We start from the raw sequence: 18826 nt of genomic DNA, 5'->3' as shown, positions 1-18826 counted from the left end.
ACTTCTTTTATGCTTGGTGCTCCTGAAAGCTTGTTGAAAGTCTAGACGAGCCTTTTGCACCCTCAGATTTTCATTGTTCCTAGTAGTTCCTAGTAGTTCTTGCATTTGGAAGATGCTGTATTGGTATTTCATTACTTTCTAGATTTCAAATTAAAGGCTCTTATTGGCCTTAAATATATATAAAGTATGTAGTTTTTTTCTGACTGAATGAAAAGGTCTCAGTTCCAGGTGAGAAAAAGGTCATGACGAGCCCGTAATTTAATAGAATCTCATTTTTTTTTTCTAATAGGAATGAATGTTATCTTTATTTATTTATTTTGAGCTTTTTATTTTGTGTTGGGGTACAGCTGATTAACAATGGGATAGTTTCAGGTGAACAGTGAAGGGACTCAGCCATACATAGACATGTCTCCATTCTCCCCTTCAGGCTTCCCTGGTGGCTCAGAGGGTAAAGAATACGCCTGCAGTGCAGGAGACCCGAGTTCAATCCCTGGGTTGGGAAGATCCCCTGGAGAAGGGAAGGCTACCCACTCCAATGTTCTTGCCTAAAGAAGTCCATGGATAGAGGAACCTGGTAGGCCACAGTGTATGGGGCTGCAAAAGTTGGACACGACTAAGTGACTGACACATACACGTGGCTCTCCCCCAGCCCCACCTCCCATCCAGGCTGCCACACAACACTGAGCAGATTTCCATGTGCTATGCGATAGATCCCTGTTGGTTATCCCTTTAAATATAGCAGAGTTTGGGATGGTCATGCATATATTGCTATATTGAAAAGAATCTCATATTTTCAGGGAATTCTGGGAATTAGGGCGAAAATCCCTCCCCCCCACCAAAAAAAAAGCCAGAAGAAATAGAACTAGGATGAATATGTTTTAATAAAAAATTTATTATGACTATTTACACCGGTTCCTTGATAAGCATATAAATGTAAACTTTTATGTTGGCATTATTTCACACATGATTTATCCAAATTCAGAGTTAATACTGTCATTTGAGTGTACAGGTAGTGAGAAAATTTTATTATATTCACAGAATATACATACACGTGCATTCAAAATGTGTCCCTCCTTAAGCCAGTGGTATGGACACAGTCCCATTGGCCCTGCTTCTGCTTCGCAGGTGGACACTGGAATCAGTGATGTCATCCACGTGCTCCTCACTCTTCTTTTCCTTCAGGCTGTTGATGAATCTCAGGGTAATTTCGTCCCACTCCTCAGGCAACAGCATCAGCAGAAACCCAATGCAGATGATGATGGTAGCAGCCAGGCGGACGACATTGAATATTACCTCCTGCTTCAGGAGATCCACAGCTAGGGGAGCAACAGCAAGTCAGTCAGCCTATGACGGTTCTAAGCTTCTCTGAAAACAAGTGACCCAAATCAGTGCTACTTGTAGAAGATTTCCAAAAGTCTCTCTTGTTCTCACAAGCTTATCTTTCCTTTTTCTATGTCGTTATTGACATGGCTGTCTACATCTGCTTTCCATTTCTTTTCTCTAAATCATACTCACCCCTCCAGGCAAATACCATCTGATTGAATAGCCTCTGCAATTTTAAAAAATAATTTTGTTTTATATTGGAGCATAGTTGATTAACAGTGTTTCAAGTGTACAATAAGGTGATTTACTCACACATATCCATGTATCTATTCTTTTTCAAATTCTTGTCCCATTTAGGTTATTACAGAATATTAAGCTGAGTTCCCTGTGCTGTAATAGTCGATCCTTGTTGATTATCTGTTTTAAATATAGCAGTGTATACATGCAGTTTATTTCTTAATATCTTTCCTCTGTATTCCTTCATACTTCTCCAGTTTCATTGGCCCACTGAAGATTTTTTAAATGAACCAAGATTATTAATGTCTAGGTCTTTGCAAATGCTAGTCTTTTTAAAATTTTTAGTTGCAGTGAAACTCATGCAAATTAAAATTAACCACTTTCAAGTGAGTTCACTAGCATTTTGTACATTCATTTTGTACAGATTAATGTACTAGCTTCTCCATCTGGTGTAAAAGTTTTCATCATTTCAAAATAAATCCCCATACCCATTAATCAGTTACTCCCCAGTCTCCTACCCCCACCCCAAAACCTGGAAACCACCAATCTGCTGTATGTCTACGGATTTATCTATTCTAGATATTTCTTATAAATTGGAACATACACTATATGACATTTTATGTCTGGTTTCTTTTGATTCACATAATGTTTTTGAGGTTCAGCCACATCATAGCACGTGTTAGTGCTTCCTTCCTTTTTATGGCTGAATAATATCCCATTGTATCACAATTTGTGTATTGATTCATCTCTTGATGGACATCTGGGTGTTTCCACATTTGGCTTTTGTGAATAGTGCTGTGGTGAACATCTCATACAGGAAAATTTTTGAGTCCTTGTTTTCAGTTTTGGGAGGCATGTATTAGTAGTAGAATCATATACATGCTCTTCTCTTTGTATGAAATGTTCTTTCCTCCTTGTATGCACTTCATCCAGCTAAACCCTCTGTTAAATTCCTCCTTTTATTCTTATTGCAAGAAGCTTCCTTCAAATGCCCCTCCTGTGTGTTTTCAGAGCATTCAGTACATATCTTTGTCAAAGTCTTTCTGTCTCTACATTGTAATTACTGAGTTCCTTTTATCTCCCTTCTATACCACATGATCCTGAGGGCAGGGACCATGTCTTACTCAGGATTTATCATCAGTGTTAGCACAGTCGGTAGCATATACTAAGTACTCAGAAATTATTTATTAAATGAATGAATCCATGGATGAATGAATGGAATTCCTTGACAACCCCACTCCTCCCTGATATTTTCCTCTAAATATCTTATAGTTCTTGGAGTCTTTTACACAATTTAGCATTTAATGATAAGTTACTTTGTGGAGCTCTAAGTTATTTCATATAGTCAGTCTTGTTTTCCATATTCAGTGTAAGTTGTTTTTTTCTCATAGAAAGTGAAGTCGCTCAGTCGTGTCCGACTCTTTGCGACCCCATGGACTGTAGTCTACCAGGTTCCTCCGTCCATGGGATTTTCCAGGCAAGAATACTGGAGTAGGGTGCCATTTCCTTCTCCAGGAGATCTTCCTGACCCAGGGATTGAACCCCGGTCTCCAGCATTGTAGGCAGATGCTTTACTGTCTGAGCCACCAGGGAAGTCCTTTTTTCTTATAGCACTCCTATTTTTCGGAGTTTAGTTGTTTTAGAATATTGTGTTAGTTTCTGTTGTACAGAAAAGTGAATCAGCTATATGTATACATATATCCCCTCTTTTTCACCACAGAGCATTAAGTAGAGTTCCCTGTGCTATACAGAAGGTTCTCATTAGTTATCTATTTTATACATAATAGTGTATATGTTTCAGAGAAGGCAATGGCACCCCACTCCAGTACCCTTGCCTGGAAAATCCCATGGACGGAGGAGCCTGGTAGACTGCAGTCCATGGGGTTGCTAAGGGTCGGACACGACTGAGTGACTTCACTTTCACTTTTCACTTTCATGCATTGGAGAAGGAAATGGCAACCCACTCCAGTGTTCTTGCCTGGAGAATCCCAGGGATAGGGGAGCCTGGTGGGCTGCCGTCTATGGGGTCGCACAGAGCCAGACACGACTGAAGCGGCTTAGCAGCACTTAGCAGTGTATGTGTTAATCCCAATCTCCCAGTTCATCCCACCCTACTTCCCCCTTTGGTGTACATACATTTGTTCTCTATATTTCTGTGTCTATTTCTGCTTTGCAAATAGGTTCATCTGTACCATTTTCCTAGATTCCACATATATGCATATGCATTAATATATGATATTTGTTTTTTTTCTTTCTGACTTCACTCTGTATGACAGTCTCTAGGTCCATTTACATCTCTGCAAACGGCACTATTTCCTTACTTTTTATGGCTGAGTAATATTCCAGTATATATATGTGCCAAATCTCTTTATCCATTCCTGTCCTGGCGATTCTATATACTACTGTCATGAACACAGGCATGCATGTATCTTCTGTAATTATAGTTTTCTTTGGGTATATGCCCAGGAGTGGGATTGCTGGGTCAGTGTTTTTAGGGCGCCTCCATATTGTTCTCTATAGTGGCTGTGTCAGTTTACATTCCAACCGATAGTGTAGGAGGATTCCCTTTTCTCCACATCCTCTCCAGGATTTGTTTATAGATTTTTTGATGATGCCCATTCTGACCAGTGTGAGGTGATGCCTCATTTTAGTTTTGATTTGGATTTCTGTAATAATTAGTGATGTTGAGCATCTTTTCATGTGTCTCTTAGCCATCTGTAATGTCTTCTTTTGGAGAAATATCTATTTAGGTCTTCTACTCATTTTTTGATCAGGTTGTTTGTTTTTAGGGAATTGAGCCACATAAGCTGTTTATATATCTTGGAGATTAATCCCTTGCCAGTTGCTTCATTGGAAAATATTTTCTCCTATTCTGAGGGTTGTCTTTTCATCTTGTTTATGATTTCTTTTGCTGTGCAAAGGCTTTTAAGTTCAATAAGGTCCTATTTATTTTTGTTTTTCTTTTCATTACTTTAGGAGATAGGTCAAAAAAGATCTTGCTGTGATTTATGTCAAAGAGTGTTCTGCCTATGTTTTCCCCTAAGAGTTTTATAGTGTCTAGTCTTACATTTAGGTCTTCGATCCATTTTAAGTTTATTTTTGTATGATGTTAATGAGTGTTCTAATTTCATCCTTTTACATGTAGTTGTCTAGCTTTCCCAGCACCACTTATTGAAGAGACTGTTTTTTCCATTGTATATTCTTGCCTTCTTTGTCATAGATTAGGTGACTGTAGGTGGGTTTATCTCTCAGCTTTCTATTCTGTTCCATTGATCTATATTTCTGTTTTTGTGCCAGTACCATACTGTCTGAACACTGTAGTATTCAGTGAAAGTTTATTATGGGACCGATACTATCTTTTCTCCCCCTACGCCCCAGTCTCTTCTATAATCCTGATCACATAGTAAGTGTTCAATAAACATTTGCTGATTATCCTGGGACAAAGAAAGAGGGCTATCAAAGACTTGGAAACATAGAATTTTAAAATTAGAAGGACTATATAGTCATCCAGATAATTCACTTTCCTTATTTGTTCCACTGACAGTTTGCACTAGAAAGATTTTCCTGGAAAAACAGCTTTTCCTCTTGTCCCTGAAGTCAGTCAGATTGCTTTTTTCCTGTCTCTATTCCAGAGGGCCATCTGCTCTGTCCCCGGGAGGAGCTTTCACAGCTCCCCATGGGCAGTCTGATGGGGAGCCAACGCCCTGTACGCTCCCTACACTTTCATTAGTGACGTTGACTTGAGAGTCCTGTGCTGGGATGCCTTTTGTTTCCATAGGACTTCCTCTAAAAATACCACAAAATTAGGTTGTCAGGGAGATTACACGAAACCCAAATGATACATTTGGTATTTAATTCTAAAAGCACGACCACGTAAAAACAGTGTTTGTAGCTGCAATTTTTAAATCTGCTGCACAGTTATTCTGTTGTCTGCCACCTTCAACATATTTAAAAACATGTTCCCAGGCAAGGGACACAATTCACAATTACTCAAAGAAATAACTCCGGGTGTAAAACAAACACAAGCAGGGAACTTCCTGTGCACATGTCAATTTGTACAGTACCTGCATTTCCAGGAACGCTGAGCACTGTCCCGATGGAGATGAGGATTGGGTAGGTCAGCACCACACCTACATTCACCAGGATGTTGAAGGCTGTCAAATAGAGGAAGATGGTGGCTCAGGTGGTAAAGAATCTGCCAGCAATGCAGGAGCCCCGGGTTTGATCCCTAGGTCAGGAAGATCCCCTGGAGAAGGGAATGGCAACCCACTCCAGCATTCTTGCCTCAAGAATTTCATGGACAGAGGAGCCTGGTGGGCTACAGTCTATCGGGTTGCAAATAGTTGGACATGATGGAGTGACTAACATACACATATAGGATAAAGGGGAACTGAGATGCTGGTCTCTTTCCTTCTTTTAACATAAAAGAATCAATGTCTATGCTAAACATGCCTTCTAAATTATCTGTTCAGTTCAGTTCAGTCACTCAGTCGTGTCCGACTCTTTGCGACCCCATGAACCGCAGCATGCCAGGCCTCCCTGTCCATCACCAACTCCAGTTACCAGACTCATGTCCATCAAGTCAGCGATGCCATCCAACCGTCTCATCCTCTGTCATGCCCTTCTCCTCCTGCCCTCAATCTTTCCCAGCATCAGGGTCTTTTCAAATGAGTAACATTGGTCAATTAATCCTCTAATTTTGGAGATGGATTCATATGTATCATACCTGAAAAAGTCATATCCCTTGTTCCTCTTCTGCCACCCTAGCTGCCTGATTTCTTACCAGTTGGCTCACAAAAGGGGTAGGGAGCCATGCAAAGAGGTGAAATAATGTGTTCACTACACTGCTTGTTAGCACTATAAAGTTGAGCCAGAGGTTGAGAGCTAATGACTGACTGGGGCTTTCTCCCTTGCTAGTTTGCTGAATCATGCCATGTTCCTGGATAACTAAAAGGTCCTAGTGTTACTGCCTAACAGAAGATCTGTCCAAGGATGGCCTATGCTGTTTTATTCCCTCTCTTTTGGGGTGTGCATCACATGAACCAACAGAGGTGCATGTAATTCACTGAACACCAGGGAGCTTTTCCACATCCTGATTTATACACAGATAACCTTAAGGCGCCTGATGGCCTGCCGTCTATGGAGTCGCACAGAGTCGGACATGACTGAAGCGACTTAGCAGCAGCAGCAGCAGCAACCTTAAGGCAGGTCCACAGAAAAAAACTGAAGGTATAACTTGATATCCTTTAATTTGTATCTTTGGACACTTTAAATATAAAGTTATTCAAGTAATCACATACCCAACAGTGATCAAAAGTACTTGTTTTCAAAAAGAAAAACATTTATAAATTATATAGCATTATTTTAATAGATTTCAAGCCAATGTTTGTTTTGGGGGTTAGAGAAATATGACAACTATGAAAAATAACAACTATGAAAAGTCCTCAATTCAGGAAAGATCTCTATGGAAATGACCCCAAACCATTTGCCCATTTCTCTGTAAAACCAAAGATGGTTCTAGAACCTTTACAGTTAGGACCGTGTTTATTCTTCTACTGCTTTCTATAATTCTTGCTTTAGTTAAGCTCCAAAATTTAGGTATCTGGAGTTACTCGTGCTTGTTAGAGACAATGGGTTGGATTTCCACAAGACTTGGGCTTGTTCACCATTTTCATACAATAGCAGTAGCAATCAAGGCCAAAGCCCTTTGTAAGTTAATATCAATAACTACTCCTTCTTTCAGACACAGATAAAGTGGGAATGGATATTCCAGCATCTCAACTGTCTCCTCAGATGTGGGGAGTCAAATACAACCAGTCCTAATAAATCAGAAATTTAATAAGCATAGCATAGACTCTGCTAAGTTCCCCAACTGTCATTCTGTTGGCTGGACTGAGTATTTTAGCAGATTGATAGGAAGTATTGGTCTTTGGTTGAGAACTGAGCTTTTCTCACTGAGCTTCATCAAAATGGGTAACTGCTTTTCCTTAGCACTTTCCATAGAACCCTTACAAGCTCTCTTGACAATCTAAGGACAAGAATATATAGTTCAATATGTTATCTGTAGCCCAGGGCCCTGCCTGAGACACATCAGGTAAATGGATGGCTCCAATCTGCATGTGGACTAAGGCACTCCCTGAAGACAGGCCAAACCAAAAGCAGGAGCAAGGCCAGGTGAACCTAAGCAAATTAAAACCATAGTTCTAGGTGATCGGGTGGGGGCAGGACAGAGTACTGTCTACTGTTCACCTCTCAGATCTGTGTCCCAGCCTGGTTCTGACTAGATCATATCTGATTCCTATGGAGAAGAGAAGGTAGCAAAAAAAAACTTGAGAGCAGAAGCACGGAAGACTATAAAACCCTGGGGTGTGTAACCCAGTCAGGAGACAGGCTATCTCATTTTATCTCAGGGCAACCTTAACACAGAGAGAACTCAGTGCACTGGGGATGGGCCAGGTGGGGCAGCCCTTAACCCATGGACATGCCAGTTGGACTGCTCTGACCTAATCAAGCAATAGCCTGCAAAGAACCTTATAACCATTGCTGCTGCTGCTGCTAAGTCGCATCAGTCATGTCCGACTCTGTGCGACCCCATAGACGGCAGCCCACCAGGCTTCCCCGTCCCTGGGATTCTCCAAGCAAGAACACTGGAGTGGGTTGCCATTTCCTTCTCCAATGCATGAAAGTGAAAAGTGAAAGTGAAGTCACTCAGTCGTGTCCGACTCTAGCGACCCCATGGACTGCTCCTCCATCCATGGGATTTTCCAGGCAAAAGTACTGGAGTGGGGTTGCCATTGCCCAACCTTAGGTGAGTTTGGGAAATAGAAGACAGGGATGTCTATCTTTGATAGGCATCTAAGAAGGGAATGCTTCTGTTATGACAATTTAACTCTCCAAGGAAAGGACAAGTGACATAGGAAATGGAAGGCAAGACTTGGCCACTCACCCAGCCAGAGCCCTGCCATCCCGCAGAGACAGCCCCATGGCAGAGCTGCAAATGAGGACCAGTGCTCCACCTTGGTGAAATACAGGATGACTGGGGTGAAGGAGATGAAGATTAAATTGAAGAAACCCAACGTGGAGACAAAGTGTGCTGCCTCACCAAAGTTAGCACTTCCAAGAAACATCTTAAACAAAACCTAGAACAGGAAAGGAACTTGTTAGCCACTCAGTCAGGGACTGTTGTTGGATCAGAAAGGCAAGTTCTACATCATGAGCTAACCGGCCCAGAACTTATGCTCTATGTCGTTTTATCCCAGCATTTCCATGACACTAAATGGGCCGCTGAGCTAAGGAATTCAAATACACTCTAGCCTTTATGTAAAACAGAAATTGTCATAAAATAAATCCCACTTGGTAGGCCACAGGGATACTGTAACTGGGAAAAACCCACTGTCAGTTACGGGTATAGTGTAGATGATAAAGAAGAGTGCAGACCAGCCCAGAAACATTTAGGTTTGAGATGCCATTAGTTCTTCAAGAATGGGGTTAATTTTATCCTTATTTTGATAATTACTGAAAACTAAATTGGACAGAGAAAACCTGTCGTCATGTTATTGAGAGAAGTAATAGCTTCCCTTGTGGCTCAGCGGGCAAAGAATCCGCCTGCAATGCATGAGACCTGGGTTTGATCCCTGAGTTGGGAAGATCCCTTGGAGAAGGGAAAGACTACCCACTCCAGTATTCTGGCCTGGAGAATTCCATGGACTGCATAGTCCACGGGTTTGCAAAGAGTAGGACAGGACTGAGTGACTTTCACTTTCAATAGTGATGCCTTGGATTTACAAGCACTTTTCTCTCTGAGTTTAAAATATTTTCACAAGGTCTGTATTTATTCTCCAGATTCTAAAGATGTTTTTCTTTTCTGGATTATAAATCTGTGTATAGAGAAAGATGACAAAGACATGTAAATAGCTAACCTAAATCATATATTTAGTTTGGGAGGAGACAGGTCTCTAGTCCATATTTCTTGGTTTCTTAACCCCTCTGCTTCCTTTATTAATCCTCAAACAATGTAGCACAGAATATCTTTTCTGTGGTATATATATGATGTTGTGTATGTCAGCAAATATTACAACTACCAGAATAAATACATCTGTAATGTGGTCAGGAGAATTCTCTCTATAAAAGAGACATTCCAAGCATACAGCAAATCCAGGTATTTCTTTTACTTTCAACTAAACATATTGTTTTTTCTCTTGGGAGACTTAGAACTTGAGCACGTGCTGGTGGTCTTTGCTCACATCAGACATCTCAGTGGAGTCTCAGCTGGGGGCAAGTTAAACACTAATGGTGACTGAGTGAACACTTGTCAAGCTTGTCAGAGAATCAGTGGCCCAGGAAATGTCAATATGGAAACAGACACAACGTCCTCTGAGCCGCAGAGTTGGTGAATAAGCAGAACAGACATCAGGGAGGGATGCAGCGGGCATTTTCTGCCTTTCAGAGAAGATTTTCTCATTGAAACACCATGAGAGGTGAAAGTGGAACAGTTGCAACATTCAGAAAGTTGGCTCTGGAAAGCGGCACGTTGGTGAATAACCTTTTAGATCTGCTTTCTTAGTTCTTGCTTCTGAAGTCAGGGGCAGTGACTCTGAATAGAGCTTTCACTGATAACAGGTAGCTCCAAGGGAGAAAGAACTGTGAGAACATAGTTAGACCCAGCGTGTGCATCAGAGAGGGAAAGAGGCTCTTCATCTAGCTAATAACATAGCATGGGGTTAGTATGTAGCAAATAAACTCTCAAGTGATAGTTGGTTTAGGATTTGTAACACCTCATTGTAGTTAAAATAATGACCGAAGGTAGTTAAACATAGAGAAGTCTTTCTCAGCTCCTGCTACAACTGGTTGGTGATTTGGGAGGGGTGGAGTCATGGCCACCAGGGGAGCCCTTGGAGTTGACCAGTCCGAGTTTAAATCTTGTCTCTATCACTTCCTGGTTGGATGATATTGGACAAGATACCTAATCTTTCAAAGTCTCAGTTTCCTCATCTGCAGAGTGGGAATAAGTACCTATGCCTCATAAAGGTATGTTAACAGGTGAAAATTCTGGCAAGTATACAGCCTGTAGCAAGTACTCAATAATAATAATAACTTATTATTTAAACTATCTTTTTTTTTTTTTGCTAGCCAAGATATTTTGTCCTTTCTTTATAAAATATTACTTATTACTTTATAAAAATTCAAGCTACAAATGATAATAAGCACATAAGAAAGTACACGAAATACCTTATACAGTGCAGATGTTGAGGCTGAGCCCACTGCAAATGCCACTCCTATGATGGAATCGGCATGGAAGTTATCTGCATACGCCATCATCACGATGCCAGTGATTGCCATTATTGCAGCGACTATCTGTCACAAAGAATGCAAAGAAAAAAATGTTTACATTGATGCCTCCATATTCCCAGAGCAAGCATTTGAAAAACCCATGGGAGTTGCTACATGCTTCCTCAAACCCAATTACCTCTTGTACATCACTGTTTACATGTAGGAGGGTCAGTGTTAGAAAGAAATCCATATACTCATGAGACATCCAGGCAGAGAATATAAAAGCTGCTCACATATTCTAATTAAGGACTAGTAATTTTAGTTTAATTTTTTAGCTCAGCTTCCTATAGATTAATACCCATATTGATGAAATAAATTTAATAGGAAGTCACTTAGCATTTTCTTTTTTTTTTATTTTATTTTATTTTATTTTTAAACTTTACATAACTGTATTAGTTTTGCCAAATATCAAAATGAATCCGCCACAGGTATACATGTGTTTTCATCTATACTGTGTTCTTTTCCTTCAAATAATTCAGCACATAGCAATCAGCTCCTTGGATCAATGCATGTTTCTGAAGATCTCCACATAACCAGAACTTGATTATGGTGATGTAATATTGATTGAGACATAATAAGAGACAAGTTTTAGGCCAAAGTGAAAAAAGAAATGAGAATAATCTTTCAGAATGATTTATAAGGAGTGAATTGAGTTTGCATTGTCACTTGCCAATGTCAAGCGGAGGCTACTTCTTCCTTTTGTTTACATGTAAACTAAGCCACAGAAAGATAATTTCATTGAGCTATTCTAAAGCATTAGCTGTATAAAGTGAAATATTAATAATGATTGAAATCATAATGGTTTACTGTAAATTAATATGATCCTTGATATATTCCAAAGAGAAGTCCACTTCCTTTGTGAAATGCTCATTGACATCTGTTTCTTTCATTATCTCGACCTGCTTTTACTGGAAAACATTTTAAAGATACAGTAAAAAGTAAAGTAACAACTCTGGAATAGGAAACACTATGTTATTTCATTGTGAAATAGTCTCACTGACTTTAAGATCACGATGCAACTTTGTGGGAAATTTAAAAATACTTGCTGATTGATTTTGTTAAGCTTCAGTTCTGAGTATTCCCAAGTAAACTTTCCTCTGTAGATAGATTTCTCATATATGTGATTTTTTTCAACCCTTTGAAATATTATTAGTGAATTATTCATTACAATCAAATGTATATCTTTAACATGTAACTTGCTAGAGGGCAGCGTGAAGTATGATAACGATGACATGTATAATTTAGATGCTGTTAAAGCATTTCTTTTGTTAATGACCACCCAAAGCCAGGGCACAGTTGGTATCAGAGCCAGCTCCATACTGAAGCATCTTTTATGAGAAACAGCAGGAGTTCTTGAGAACAGACGCCGACTTGTCAGCAGTGAAAAACTGTCTTCATAAACCGTTATCCGGGAGGCTACATGATGGGGGGTGTTGCTCATGCTGAGTGAGTATTACAGTCTCTAAAGCTATCAGGCATGTGTTCCAGTTAGACTGTGCTTCAGACTGTATGAAACAGAATTTAATACACACATTATGAGGCGCCATGGACATTTTCCAAACAGGAAGTAATAGACTCATAAATAAACATGGTGGTTACCTAGGCCTGGAAGTTCTGCGAGGGTTATTATTTTCTTTGATTTGGGGATTTATAGTTCAGCTAGGGATTTGCAGTCTTTGTTTGGGTAGTGTGATGTCAAAGAAATGAAAAGTTATGATAGATATGGACATTTTCCGATTTGTTTTTGTGTTTCATGAGTGTTCGTGTGTTCACAGACAGATTTCCCTCAAAATATTGAACTTGTAGGATAAAACATTTGAATTAATATTTGTTTTCTTTCTACCAAGCATCAGTTGTATTTTCTTGGTCAAATAAACAGGTGATATCTTCAAGACAGGGATAATAGAAGATAATATTAATCCTAAAGAACTTTAATGTGATATACTGCTTTGTACTTTAAAATATTAAAATTATTCTATAATATACAATATTCAGGCTTAGGCAATTGTGTATAATACATAATTCTTGATTTAGGGAATTCTGAAAACAAACAGTCCCTACAAAAAATAGGGGAAAAGACCAAAAACCCTGTGGAAAATATTGAACAAGGAATACAGTTAGCCACAGGATATGACCCCAACTGGGAACTCTTCCTTTTCTGAGTCAGCCATTAGTAAAAATACATATGCACTATATTTCTGTTATATGTTTTCTCAAGATAGGAATTAGACATGGACAAAGGTTACATAACTTTATAGCAATTCAGAATTATAACCATGATGAACCTCTTAAAGAGCTCCATTATATTTAATATTCAAGTGCTTGTGAAATTATTAGTTCAGACCATTTAAACTGACATATCAATTACACTAGCATCTCTCTGAATTGTGTTCATGGAGAGAAGCATTTTTCACTTCAGGGGACCAGACAACACTATTAGTTAAGTTCCAAAAGCATGAAAATTTGATATTTTTGATGTTAGAAAAATTATTCTCTATGGTATGAACAGTTATTTATAGGTTAGTAGGTTATCTGGGGATAAAAGATAATTTAAATTATTTTCCACATTGCTATTTACATTTCACAACTATCTGATAGAACAAGTTCTCTATGGCCATGTTTCAAAATGTTTTCATTATATTTCTTATCTACATAGTTGAAACTAAGGCAAAGGAACTCAGCTAATCTAGAAAATTCAGGGAAATTTTGGGTGGCAGGCTCATTTGGAGTGGTGGCTTGGATGATCTCGGAGTGGCTTTCTCCCATCATTGGTTAACCGTAAGAGTAAATATTCTTGAGATTTCCGGAAAAGAGGTGACCTGAGTACAGGTCTGAGTCATGTGCATTTTCAGAAGTAATCAATCACTAAGGCAGGATTGTCTTCACGATGGTGTGATCACTCACCTAGAGCCAGACATCCTGGAATGTGAAGTCAAGTGGGTCTTAGAAAGCATCACTACGAACAAAGCTAGTGGAGGTGATGGAATTCCAGTTGAGTTATTTCAAATCCTGAAAGATGATGCTGTGAAAGTGCTGCACTCAATATGCCAGCAAATTTGGAAAATTCAGCAGTGGCCACAGGACTGGAAAAGGTCAGTTTTCATTCCAATCCCAAAGAAAGGCAATGCCAAAGAATGCTCAAACTACCGCACAATTGCACTCATCTCACATGCTAGTAAAGTAATGCTCAAAATTCTCCAAGCCAGGCTTCAGCAACATGTGAACCATGAACTTCCAGATGTTCAAGCTGGTTTTAGAAAAGGCAGAGGAACCAGAGATCAAATTGCCAACATCCGCTGGATCATGGGAAAAGCAAAAGAGTTCCAGAAAAATATCTATTTCTGCTTTATTGACTATCCCAAAGCCTTTGACTGTGTGGATCACAATAAACTGTGGAAAATTCTGAAAGAGATAGGCATACCAGACCACCTGACCTGCCTCTTGAGAAACCTATATGCAGGTCAGGAAGCAACAGTTAGAACTGGACATGGAACAACAGACTGGTTCCAAATAGAAAAGGGAGTATGTCAAGGCTGTATATTGTCACCCCTGCTTCTTTAACTTATATGCAGAGTACATCATGAGAAATGCTGGGCTGGAAGAAGCACAAGCTGGAATCAAGATTGCCGGGAGAAATATCAATAACCTCAGATATGCAGATGACACCACCCTTATGGCAGAAAGTGAAGAGGAACTAAAAAGACTCTTGATGAAAGTGAAGGAGGAGAGTGAAAAAGTTGGCTTAAAGCTCAACATTCAGAAAACTAAGATCATGGCATCCGGTTCCATCACTTCATGGCAAATAGATGGGGAAACAGTGGAAACAGTGTCAGACTTTATTTTGGGGGGCCCCAAAATCACTGCAGATGGTGATTGCAGCCATGAAATTAAAAGATGCTTACTCCTTGGAAGGAAAGTTATGACCAACCTAGATAGCATATTCAAAAGCAGAGACATTACTTTGCCAACAAAGGTGCGTCTAGTCAAGGCTACGGTTTTCCCAGTGGTCATGTATGGATGTGGGAGTTGGACTGTGAAGAAAGCTGAGCGCTGAAGAATAGATGCTTTTGAAGTGTGGTGTTGAAGAAGACTCTTGTGAGTCCCTTAGACTGCAAGGAGATCCAACCAGTCCATCCTAAAGGAGATCAGTCCTGGGTGTTCATTGGAAGGACTGATGCTGAAACTGAAACTCCAATACTTTGGCCACCTCATGTGAAGAATTGACTCATTGGAAAAGACCCTGTTGCTGGGGAGGGATTGGGGGCAGGAGGAGAAGGGGACGACAGAGGATGAGATGGTTGGATGGCATCACCGACTCGATGGACATGAGTTTGGGTAAACTCCGGGAGTTGGTGATGGATAGGGAGGCCTGTCGTGCTGCGATTCATGGGGTCGCAGAGTTTGACACTGCTGAGTGACTGAACTGAACTGAATTGTCTTCTCAACAAAAAAAACATAAAGTGATTCTTTTTGGGCTCAGGACATTGAAAATGTGCCAGCAGAAAGCCAGCACTTTAAATACTGTGTCAGAAGTGCTCATATGTGACATCCACATGATGACAAACACACACAAAAAATTCTTCTGAGCATGTTAGTGTCCACAGGAGGGAGTCCTCTGCTGAAAATGCACCGTCTCATGGTGCCACCTGCTTGGCTTCAGAAAAACACGGCTCTCCTGACAACCTACTCCAGTTCTAGCTCTGTAACCAACCAGAGGTGTCTACACAAGATGGACACCCACCACTACCATTACTTGAATCTGACTTCAGTGAAAACGTTAGTAACCAGAGTGACTATAAAGCTTCCAGTGCCTCATTTTTAACCTTCTGAACCTCTGGGTTCCCTCCCATCATGGTGTGCCCACCTGGGGTGAGAACCCAGAGGGAGATAATTTATTTAGCTCATTACCCTTGCATGCTACTTGAGTGACATCACCACCTGATGCAGCTTCCTTCCTCTGCAGGCTCAGTCCCCTGAGATCCTAATCTGTATTAGCTCTCAGGGCCGGTCACAGAGGGACCTGGTTTGAGACTGTTCTTAAAGCCCAAAGAGGGTGGTAACAATAAACATTTGGGGATTGCACAGATCTACATACCACCTGTGTCCCTGCCTGAAAGCTAGGTTTCTTTCCCCTCTAGAAGAATTAGTTTGTACAGATAACAGCTAGAGAAATATCTGGCTTTTGCCTGTTTCTGTTTTCCTTTATCTTCATTTCCCGCCTCTTTTGGCTCAGGTCCTCAAAAAACCACAAGAGTCCAGCCCTTCTCTGGATCTCCAACCTCATTACAGTCACTGTGTTTCCCACTGACAAATGACTCCCAGAACTATTATTTGCATAACAATATCAATTCTTCTCGATTCAGGGTATTGAGATGATCCTTTAACTACTTCTCTTTCTAATTGTAATTGCTTAGTTTGTGATGTGGTTAACCCTGTTTCTGGAGCTGGGTGGAGCATGGATTCACTCACACTGGAGCCTTGAGTCCTAAGCCTACATCAGGCTCTGAAATTGAGGATCTCAAAGCTATACTGCTGGCCAGACTACACTCAAGTCAGGACTCAAGGTCAGCAGTTGAAGGTGGATACACACCTTGGCCAATGAGACCTGCGCTGATGATTATCCTTGTTTCCTGTGAGTGTATCTGGGTAGAGTCCATTTCAGAGAAACATCACTACACAGAATCCTTAAATTTGTCCACATTTTATGTTTGCATGAGTGCATGCTAAGTCGCTTCAGTCGTGTGCAACTCTTTGCCACCCTATCAACTATAGCCTGCTAGGTTCCTTTGTCCATGAGGACTCTCTAGGCAGGAATACTGGAGTGGGTTGCCATGCCCTCCTCCAGACATGTTATGTTTAAGCTTCCATAAAGAAGAGCCATCTATTTACTCAAAGCCAGTGAAATTGGACAAGAGTCAATGTGTGAGAAATAAAAGAGGTGAGCATTCTGCAGCAGTCCAGATATTATGTGTGTGTTCAGGGGTAGGGGGGTGAGGAGGTCCCAGGGTTTACATCTCAAACTAGATTCCCACCCTCCATCCCCATGCCACACACACACACGTCTCTCAAAGGGAGACCAGGATGGAAAAAAGAAGGAAAGAAATCCCAAAAGGAAAGACTCAAGAGTGTGTGGAAGGTGGTGTTGTTCAGTCACTCAGCTGTGTCCAACTCTTTGTGACCCCATGGACTGCAGCACACCAGGCTTCCCTGTCCTTCACCATCTCCCAGAGCTTGCTCAAACTCATGTCCATTGAGTTGGTGATGCCATCCAACCATATCATCCTGTCATCCCCTTCTCCTTTTATCTTTCCCAGCATCAAGGTTTTTCCCAATATGCTGGCTTTTCACATCAAGTGGCCAAAGTATTAGAGCTTCAGCTTCAACATCAGTCCTTATAATGAATATTCAGAGTTGGTTTCCTTTAGAATTGACTGGTTTGATCTCCTCATGGTCCAGGGGGCTCTCAAGAGTCTTCTCCAACACCACAGTTCAAAAGCATCAGTACTTTGGCGCTCAGCCTTCTTTATGGTCCAACTCTCACATCCATACATGACTACTGGAAAAACCATAGCTTTGACTAGATGGACCTTTGTTGGCAAAGTAACGTCTCTGCTTTTCAATACATTGTCTAGGTTTGTCATAGCTTTTTTTCCCAGGAGCAAGCGTCTTTTAATTTCATGGCTGCAGTCACCGTCCACAGCGATGATGTGGAAGGTAGATGGGACCTATTGACTGTAACTTGTTGACAGGGTTTATGGATTCCTTATGGGCATAAAATCAGAGAACCTTTCCAATTCAACTTTCACTTCCTTGTATTCATGAATTATTCTCCTGCCAAGAGGGGGAAGAAAGGGGAAGAGTCCCTCTACCCATCCTCTGCTATCTTCTTCAGGAAGCATGAAGATTCTAGACAGAGGAGCCTGCACTGCACATGAACACATGAATAAAGAGTCACTGTATAAATGTCCATCAAAGGCAATATGGGAACAAAAGGTTGCCTTGAATCTCATCTAAATATGTAATACTGGCATAAATCAGTAGAAGCTCAGGGCCCTGATTTTAGAGTGCCCTGGAGCCCAGTTAGAATTCAGAGACGAGCAGTTTAAGCAATGAATGATTCCATTCAACTGACATACCCTGGTCGGTTCTTGGCAGATGGCGGCAAGTCTCCAAAAGAGCCAAAGCGTGGGAAGCTAAACACACAGGGACCCAGTTATACCTAGAAAATAGGTGGGTGCCAAGCTGAAGGGACACAAATTCATTTCCTAAATCTGCTATAAAAGTCGAGGTCCACTGAACCATTCATTGCCCACCAATTTCCTTCATACTTTCAAGCAAATTTTAAAAGGAAAGAAAAATTTCAATTAATAATAGAAAAATAAGGGAGCAACAATATCTGAAAGAAAGTGTGTTAATTTTCTAGTCTGACTTTTACTTTTCCTTAGAGTGAAATGGACACTCATGACAGAAGAAAACCTGAAGAAGTGCCTCATTTTTTTTTTTTTTTTTTTGGTAAGAACTTTTTTTATTAAGGTGATTTTTCTGGTTCTGATGAATTTAAGAATGCTAGCTAAATAAAACAGAATCTTGGAGATGGTTAAAACATCCATCTTCAATCCTGCAAGAGCTGGATTCTCAGTAACACTTTTGCAATTAGAAGAGGTCTTTTAAAGAAATTTGCTAATTTCCACAGGATAACCATACATCAGCTGTAAGCAACTACTTATGAAAGGGTTTTGTGTTTTTTTTTTTAAACACACCAAAGCTTACCAGCCAGTTGGTTGAAAGGATTTCATAATAGAAAACTAAATGTATGAGTGATTACCTTTTCATCTGTAATTCAATCAATATTCCAAGGAAACTAAATATTAACAAGTTAAGGCTTCCCTGGTGGCTCAGATGGTAAAGAATCTGCCTGCAATGCAGGAGACCCAGA

General features: G+C 40.4%; 1 protein-coding gene across 7 annotated transcripts in view; it reads right to left on the bottom strand.

Annotated features, from left to right (window-relative positions):
* Window positions 1-1074: 1074 nt before the first annotated feature.
* Window positions 1075-18826, bottom strand: part of SLC35F4 (solute carrier family 35 member F4) — a 288486-nt gene continuing 270734 nt past the window's right edge. For 5 of the 7 annotated variants that reach the window (XM_044924926.2, XM_045162057.1, XM_044924928.2 and 2 more), the window contains 4 exons: window positions 10789-10914; window positions 8507-8699; window positions 5625-5714; window positions 1075-1316 (listed from right to left, as the gene is read on the bottom strand). In XM_044924926.2, the coding sequence (XP_044780861.1) occupies window positions 1075-1316; window positions 5625-5714; window positions 8507-8699; window positions 10789-10914 (651 nt within the window). The remainder of the gene's footprint in view (window positions 1317-5624; window positions 5715-8506; window positions 8700-10788; window positions 10915-18826) is intronic. The other 2 variants (XR_006542714.2, XM_044924927.2) reach the window with 2 other exon arrangements.

This window comes from Bubalus bubalis, chromosome 11, assembly GCF_019923935.1.
Source record: "Bubalus bubalis isolate 160015118507 breed Murrah chromosome 11, NDDB_SH_1, whole genome shotgun sequence".
In the NCBI taxonomy this organism is placed as follows: domain Eukaryota; kingdom Metazoa; phylum Chordata; class Mammalia; order Artiodactyla; family Bovidae; genus Bubalus; species Bubalus bubalis.
The sequence above is the reverse complement of the archived record's forward strand: the minus strand, read 5'-3'. Positions and strand labels throughout refer to the sequence as shown.